The 8,725-nt window shown below is 47.4% G+C and overlaps 1 protein-coding gene across 1 annotated transcript in view; it reads right to left on the bottom strand.

Moving 5' to 3' along the window:
* Nucleotides 1–1,447: 1,447 nt before the first annotated feature.
* The window catches only part of C8B (complement C8 beta chain), a 53,152-nt gene continuing 45,874 nt past the window's right edge, over nucleotides 1,448–8,725 (bottom strand). The window contains exon 12 of the mRNA XM_088447831.1: nucleotides 1,448–1,617. Coding sequence (XP_088303957.1) covers nucleotides 1,466–1,617 — 152 coding nt within the window. The 3' untranslated portion in view covers nucleotides 1,448–1,465. The remainder of the gene's footprint in view (nucleotides 1,618–8,725) is intronic.

Raw genomic sequence — 8,725 nt, 5'->3', positions numbered from 1 at the left:
CCGGTTGGACAGCACAGGGCAGAACACACACACCGGTTGGACAGCACAGGGCAGAACACTCACACCGGTTGGACAGCACAGGGCAGAACACTCACACCGGTTGGACAGCACAGGGCAGAACACACACACCGGTTGGACAGCACAGGGCAGAACACTCACACCGGTTGGACAGCACAGGGCAGAACACTCACACCGGTTGGACAGCACAGGGCAGAACACTCATACCGGTTGGAGCGAATGTTATGGATTGTGAGGCAGGAGGAACTTGCCTAAGGTGGGCGCATCTGGATAATTTTTTTTAAAGCTACTCCCAAATGTGTTGGCAGGCAGCACATAGGGAGGACTTTTATCCTGGCCAACGTGCATTTCTATCACGGACCACAAGCTCACAAAACGTCATGGCTGACTTTCAAGCTCTAACTCACATTTCTGCCTAAGAATACGTGCAACACCAATGCTTTCCACAAATGATCCACAATATATCAGATTTTTGGATATGGTATATTGTGTGTGATCGTTACATAAACTAGGCTTTGTCTGGCATCCTGGTAAAAATATAGATGGTGAAAAAATATTTCAGTCACGATCTTTACATTTAGTTTAATGTGTAGCAATGACCATCCCCAAACAGTGGGACTAATATTAAAGGCATATAAATATAGTCTCCTCCCACTAAGCACCTCGGTGATGTCATTAATATCCAGTTCTTATGAATAAATAGTGATATCCCACAATTCCACTGAGATTTTCCTGTGCAAACGTCATCAATGATCTACTAACAGCACAGTCTAAAGGTCATTTCTCCATCTCCAGGACAGATCTACTGCTCCACACACTTCATCCTCTTCTCCTGAAGGTCCTTTGCTCATGAAAGCTCATGTGTTTATGCTGTAAGCTCTTCCCCTACTCCCATCTATACTAGCCACACTAATGCCCCCTCACATATATTCTACTCCCACCTATTCACAACACAGATGAATGGTTTGGATTTGAATGAGTACTTCCTGCCAAGATCGGATCTAATCTGCGGACCACTGTGTCACCTTAACAATCTGCAATAATATGAAAAAATAATAATATCTTGTGTTTATGGGAAGGATACCCATTAATGGGATAAGGTTGCTGAATAAAATAGAAATAAATCATTCACTGTCATCACAATGTTTTATTTTGCTGTAATTTCACAGAAATATCCGACATCATTCGGAGGAGCCACCACTATGTCGACAATTAATACTTAGGGGTATATTTACTAAACTGAGACTTTTTAGAAGTGAGTTTTAGAAGAGATGTTGCCCATAGCAACCAATCAGATTCTAGCTATAATCTTCTAGAAGGTGCTAGTTAAATGTTAAGTAGAATCTGATTGGTTGCTGTGGGAAACTTCTCTGTTAAAACTCACTTCTAAAAACTCACACTTTAGTAAATTTACCCCTTAGTTCCTCGCAGACTACGTCACACACAGTTAACACTTTCTTGATTCAGTGGGGGCTCCTTCACACGCTCTACCTCCGTTCTGTGGGTAAGGGTTATTGCACTGCCGTTGTCTGGATTGATTACCGCCCGAGCATGGTGTCCAGCTTGACCAGCAGCTCCAGTTTCCGTCTACGGGAGGGACTGAAATATAAAACAAGAAACCATTTGTGATGCTGAGAATGTGTCGGAAGAACGTTGTCCGCAGTAGTAGTTGTATTTGTAGCCTCCCATACACTGCTGGGGGAGCAGGTGACTAATGGGACCCAGACCATTACCATTTAAATTCTGTAGCTAAATGTTTGATCTTCACCGATGAAAAAGAGGCGGATACAGCGTGCGTACTACTACGCCAGTATGTGCACGCATATGTGCCTACGCAGATTTGCACAAATCTGATACAGTATTTGCACTAGCCTGCGCCAGGAATGGTGGGACAAGGCAGGTTAGCTTAAGCAAAGTACAGCAAGGGCGTATTCATATAACCGGTGCACATACGCGATTATGGCGATGATAGCCACAGTAGCGAACCTCTTGTAATTAGCTGATAGGGAATGCACTGCAGACTCTAATAGTAGGTGCTATCTTCATTGCTTATGTTATGGGGGGGGGGGGCAGGATATTACAATAAACTCAGAGAGAGATCCTTGTTTAATGCAAGTACAAGAACTTTGAGATTTGCCTTCTATACTACAGAGTGAGTGTGCATGGCATTAAATGGAATGAGACCCTCCCTACTGTTAATTGTATGTACATTACATCTTATAAGTCCCAGGGGGTGACCATATAAAGGCATGAGGCTGTATCTAGGCCGTATAAGGCAGAGGTGACTTGTTATAACTAGGGGTGAGCGGGTTCGGATTTCTGAAATCCGAACCCCCCCGAGCCCCCCCGATCCGAGTCCGATCCGAGTCAGGCTCGACTTTTCCCGCCTGACTCGGATCTGAAATCGAGGCAAAACGTCATCATCCCGCCTTCCGAGTCTCGCGGGTTTTGGATCCTATATAAGGTACCCGCGTCGGCGCCATTTTCTCACTCGGCTGTGGACAGTGAAGAGGGAGGGTGGGAGTTAAGGCTGTGTAGTGTAGTGTAGTGTAGTGTAGTGTAGTGCTGCTGTTGTCCACTACTTCAAAGTCCATAGGGGCTGGCTGTGTTGTGCTGTGCTGCTGTTGTTAATAGGGGCTGTGTCCACTACTTCAAAGTCCATAGGGGCTGGCTGGACTGTGTTGTGCAGTCAGTTCTCCATAGGGGCTGTGTCCACTCCAAAGTCCTGTGCAGTGTCCCAGTCCTAAAGGAGTGCTGTAGTGTTGTCCAGGGGGTGCTCTGTCCATCAGGGGTGCTCCCCCCAAGTGCTAAAAAAATAATATATTTTCTGTGTTTGTGAATTGTGTGCGCAGTAGCCGCACGTGCATCAACAAAGTAGTGCCAAGCGTGCGCCTGTGTCATAAGTAAAGGGCCGGCTGGCTTGACCGTTAAAGGGTGCTGTAACCCCCGAAAGTACACTCCAGTCCAAACCAAAAAAAAATTATTTTCTGTGTTTGTGAATTGTGTGCGCAGTAGCCGCACGTGCATCAACAAAGTAGTGCCAAGCGTGCGCCTGTGTCATAAGTAAAGGGCCGGCTGGCTTGACCGTTAAGGGTGCTGTAACCCCCGAAAGTACACTCCAGTCCAAACCAAAAAAAAAATTATTTTCTGTGTTTGTGAATTGTGTGCGCAGTAGCCGCACGTGCATCAACAAAGTAGTGCCAAGCGTGCGCCTGTGTCATAAGTAAAGGGCCGGCTGGCTTGACCGTTAAGGGTGCTGTAACCCCCGAAAGTACACTCCAGTCCAAACCAAAAAAAAATTATTTTCTGTGTTTGTGAATTGTGTGCGCAGTAGCCGCACGTGCATCAACAAAGTAGTGCCAAGCGTGCACCTGTGTCATAAGTAAAGGGCCGGCTGGCTTGACCGTTAAGGGTGCTGTAACCCCCGAAAGTACACTCCAGTCCAAACCAAAAAAAAAATTATTTTCTGTGTTTGTGAATTGTGTGCGCAGTAGCCGCACGTGCATCAACAAAGTAGTGCCAAGCGTGCGCCTGTGTCATAAGTAAAGGGCCAGCTGGCTTGACCGTTAAAGGGTGCTGTAACCCCCAAAGTACACTCCAGTCCAAACCAAAAAAAAAATTATTTTCTGTGTTTGTGAATTGTGTGCGCAGTAGCCGCACGTGCATCAACAAAGTAGTGCCAAGCGTGCGCCTGTGTCATAAGTAAAGGGCCGGCTGGCTTGACCGTTAAAGGGTGCTGTAACCCCCGAAAGTACACTCCAGTCCAAACCAAAAAAAAATTATTTTCTGTGTTTGTGAATTGTGTGCGCAGTAGCCGCACGTGCATCAACAAAGTAGTGCCAAGCGTGCACCTGTGTCATAAGTAAAGGGCCGGCTGGCTTGACCGTTAAGGGTGCTGTAACCCCCGAAAGTACACTCCAGTCCAAACCAAAAAAAAAATTATTTTCTGTTTGTGAATTGTGTGCGCAGTAGCCGCACGTGCATCAACAAAGTAGTGCCAAGCGTGCGCCTGTGTCATAAGTAAAGGGCCGGCTGGCTTGACCGTTAAGGGTGCTGTAACCCCCGAAAGTACACTCCAGTCCAAACCAAAAAAAAATTATTTTCTGTGTTTGTGAATTGTGTGCGCAGTAGCCGCACGTGCATCAACAAAGTAGTGCCAAGCGTGCGCCTGTGTCATAAGTAAAGGGCCGGCTGGCTTGACCGTTAAAGGGTGCTGTAACCCCCGAAAGTACACTCCAGTCCAAACCAAAAAAAAATTATTTTCTGTGTTTGTGAATTGTGTGCGCAGTAGCCGCACGTGCATCAACAAAGTAGTGCCAAGCGTGCGCCTGTGTCATAAGTAAAGGGCCGGCTGGCTTGACCGTTAAAGGGTGCTGTAACCCCCGAAAGTACACTCCAGTCCAAACCAAAAAAAAATATTTTCTGTGTTTGTGAATTGTGTGCGCAGTAGCCGCACGTGCATCAACAAAGTAGTGCCAAGCGTGCGCCTGTGTCATAAGTAAAGGGCCGGCTGGCTTGACCGTTAAAGGGTGCTGTAACCCCCGAAAGTACACTCCAGTCCAAACCAAAAAAAAATTATTTTCTGTGTTTGTGAATTGTGTGCGCAGTAGCCGCACGTGCATCAACAAAGTAGTGCCAAGCGTGCGCCTGTGTCATAAGTAAAGGGCCGGCTGGCTTGACCGTTAAGGGTGCTGTAACCCCCGAAAGTACACTCCAGTCCAAACCAAAAAAAAAATTATTTTCTGTGTTTGTGAATTGTGTGCGCAGTAGCCGCACGTGCATCAACAAAGTAGTGCCAAGCGTGCGCCTGTGTCATAAGTAAAGGGCCGGCTGGCTTGACCGTTAAAGGGTGCTGTAACCCACAAAGTACACTCCAGTCCAAACCAAAAAAAAAATTATTTTCTGTGTTTAGCCGCACGTATATATCAAATCGATATAACATAAATGGAGGACCAAACTTTCTCCAATAAAAATAAAATAGAGAAAGATCAAGAACCACTTCCTCCTAGTGCTGAAGCTGCTGCCACTAGTCATGACATAGACGATAACATGCCATCAACGTCGTCTGCCAAGGCCGATGCCCAATGTCATAGTAGAGGGCACATACAATCCCAAATGGCAAAGTTCAGGAAAATGACCTTGAAAAAGACATTTAAATCAGCTGAAGAGAAACGTAAACTTGCCAATATGCCATTTACGACACGGAGTGGCAAGGAACGGCTAAGGTCGATCCCTAGTATGTTCATGACTAGTGGTTCAGCTTCACATGACGATGGAAGCCCTCCTCCCACTAAAAAAATCAAAAGAGTTAAGCTGGCAAAAGCACAGCGAAGAACTGTGCTTTCTAAGAAGATATCACAAATCCCCAAGGAGAGTCCAAGTGTGGTGGTGGTTGCGATGCCTGACCTTCCCAGCACTGGACGGGAAGAGGTGGCTCTTTCCACCATTTGCACGCCCCCTGCAAGTGCTGAAAGGAGCACCCACAGTCCACTTGCTGATATGCAAATTGAAGATGTCACTGTTGAAGTACAACAGGATGAGGATACTGGTGTAGCTGGCGCTGAGGAGGAAGTTGGCGAGGAGGATTCTGATGGTGATGTGGTTTGTTTAAATCAGGCTCCGGGGGAGACAGTTGTTGTCCGTGGGATGAAAAAGCCCATCACGGTCATGCCTGGGCAGAAGACCAAACATTCCACCTCTTTGGTCTGGCAATATTTCTATCCAAATCCGGACAACAACTGTCTTGCCATATGTACCATATGTAAAGGTGAAATAAGTAGGGGTAGGGACGTCAACCACCTAGGAACATCCTCCCTTATACGGCACCTGCAGCGCGTTCATAAAAAGTTACTGTCAAGTTCAGAAACTTTGGCTAAGACCGTAAGCAGTCCAGGGACACCTAAATCCCGTTGTCCTGTTGTATCCAAGCGCCTGCAAACCACACCGTCAACTCCCTCCTCGTCAATTTCCTCCTTAGTCAGGATCGGAAGTAGTCCTGCAGGCCATGTCACTGGCATGACTGACTCTCCTATCCGGGATTCCTCTGGAGGATCCTGCATTGCTACGCCTACTGCTGCCGCTGCTGCTGTTGCTGCTGCTGGGAGTCGTTCATCATCCCAGAGAGGAAGTAGGAACACCACTACTTTTACTAAACAATTGACCCTCCAACAGTCCTTAGCGAGGAGGATGAAGTACGACAGCAGTCATCCTGAAGCAAAACGTATAACTGAGGCCTTGACTGCTATGTTGGTGTTAGACGTGCGTCCGGTATCCGCCATTAGTGCAGTGGGATTTAGACAATTGATGGAGGTAGTGTGTCCCTGGTTCCAAATCCCGTCTAGATTCCACTTCACTAGGCAGGCGATACCGAGACTGTACAGAAACGTCAGAAAAAGTGTCCTCAGTGTCCTGAAAAATGCCATTGTACACAATGTCCACTTAACCACGGACATGTGGACAAGTGGAACAGGGCAGACTAAGGACTATATGACTGTGACAGCCCACTGGGTAGATGTATCACCTTACGCAGCAACAGCAGCAGCGTCACCAGTAGCAGCATCTCAGAAATGCCAGCTCGTTACAAGGCAGGCTACGCTGTGTATCACCGGTTTCAGTAAGAGGCACACCGCCGACAACCTCTTAGAGAAACTGAGGGAAATCATCGCCCAGTGGCTTACCCCACTTAGACTCTCCTGGGGATTTGTGATATCTGACAACGCCACCAATATTGTGCGGGCATTACATCTGGGCAAATTCCAGCACGTCCCATGTTTTGCTCACACAATAAACTTGGTGGTGCAGAATTTTCTGAAAAGCGACAGGGGCGTGCAGGAGACGCTTTGGGTGGCCCGAAAAATTTCTGGCCACTTTCGCCATTCAGCGACTGCGTGCCGAAGACTGGAGCGCCAGCAAACACTCTTGAACCTGCCCCGCCATCACCTGAAGCAAGAGGTTGTGACGCGGTGGAACTCAACCCTCTATATGCTTCAGAGGATGGAGGAGCAGCAAAAGGCCATACAAGCCTATACATCCACCTATGACATAGGCAAAGGAGGGGGTATGCACCTGACTCAAGCGCAGTGGAGAATGATTTCCGTGTTGTGCAAGGTTCTCCAGCCCTTCGAACTTGCCACACGTGAAGTCAGTTCAGACACTGCCAGCTTGAGTCAGGTCATTCCCCTCATCAGGCTTTTGCAGAAGCAGCTGGAGAAAGTGAAGGAGGAGCTAAGACGGAGCGATTCCGCTCGGCATGTGGGACTTGTGGATGAAGCCCTTCATTCGCTTTGCCAGGATTCCAGGGTGGTCAATCTGTTGAAATCAGACCACTACATTTTGGCCACCGTGCTCGATCCTAGGTTTAAAGCCTATGTGGTGTCTCTCTTTCCGGCCGACACAAGCCTGCAGAGGTGCAAAGACCTGCTGGTGAACACACTGTCAGCTGAAGCGGAACGTGACACGTCAACAGCTCCTTCTTCATTTTCTCCTGCAACTGGGGCTGCCAGGAAAAAACTTAGGTATCCTAAGCAACCCGCTGGCGGTGATGCAGGGCAGGCAGGACCAAGTTTGGACATCTGGTCCGGACTGAAGGACCTGGCAACAATTTCTGACATGTCTACTGTCACTGCATATGATACTGTCACCATTGACAGAATGGTGGAGGATTACATCGGTGACAGCATCCAAGTAGGCATGGCAGACAGTCCATACCTGTACTGGCAGGAAAAAGAGGCAATTTGGAGGCCCCTGTACAAACTGGCTCTATTTTACCTGAGTTGCCCCCCCTCCAGTGTGTACTCCGAAAGAGTGTTTAGTGCAGCCGGGAACCTTGTCAGCGAAAGGCGTAGGAGGTTGCTTCCACAGAATGTGGAGAAGATGATGTTCATCAAAATGAATTATCAGCTCTTCCAGGGAGACCAGCCTCCAGAAGGTACAGAGGGACCTGTGGTGGTGGATTCAAGTGGGGACGAGTTAATACTTTGTGAGGATGAGGATGTACACACTGAAGAGGGTGAGGAATCGGTGGATGAGGAGGATGAGGATGACATCTTGCCTCCATAGAGCCAGTTTGTGCAGGGACACATTAATTGCCAGCTTGTTTTGTGGGGGCCCAAACGAACCAATCATTTCAGCCACAGTTGTGTGGCAGACCCTGGCGCTGAAATGATTGGTTTGTTAAAGTGTGCATGTCCTGTTTATACAACATAAGGGTGGGTGGGAGGGCCCAAGGACAATTCCATCTTGCACCTCTTTTTTTTCTTTGCATTATGTACAGTTTGGGGCCTAGTTTTTCAAACTGCCATCCTGTCTGCCACTGCAGTTTCACGCCTAGATGGGTCACGTGTTTGTGCCGCCCACTCGTGTCGCTTAGCATAGTCATCCAGCTACCTCGGTGCAACGTTTTGGACATAAAAACACTATTGTGAGGTGTGAGGTGTTCAGAATAGACTGGAAATGAGTGGAAATTAAGGTTATTGAGGTTAATAATAGCATAGGAGCAGAAAAACCTACAAATTCTGTGATTTTAGCTGTTTTTATGCTTTTTTTAAAAAAAATACAGATCCAAAACACAAAACCCAGAACCCAAAACACGGAAGGGTGGTTTTGGCAAAACCAATCCAGATCCAAAACACGAAGAAAGATCCAGATCCAAAACCAAAACACAAAACACGAAAAGTGGCCGGTGCACACCCCTAGTTATAACCAGTGC

This window comes from Taudactylus pleione, unplaced genomic scaffold (assembly GCF_031769625.1).
Source record: "Taudactylus pleione unplaced genomic scaffold, aTauple2 ptg000442l, whole genome shotgun sequence".
In the NCBI taxonomy this organism is placed as follows: domain Eukaryota; kingdom Metazoa; phylum Chordata; class Amphibia; order Anura; family Myobatrachidae; genus Taudactylus; species Taudactylus pleione.
This window is presented reverse-complemented; position numbering and strand designations above follow the sequence as displayed.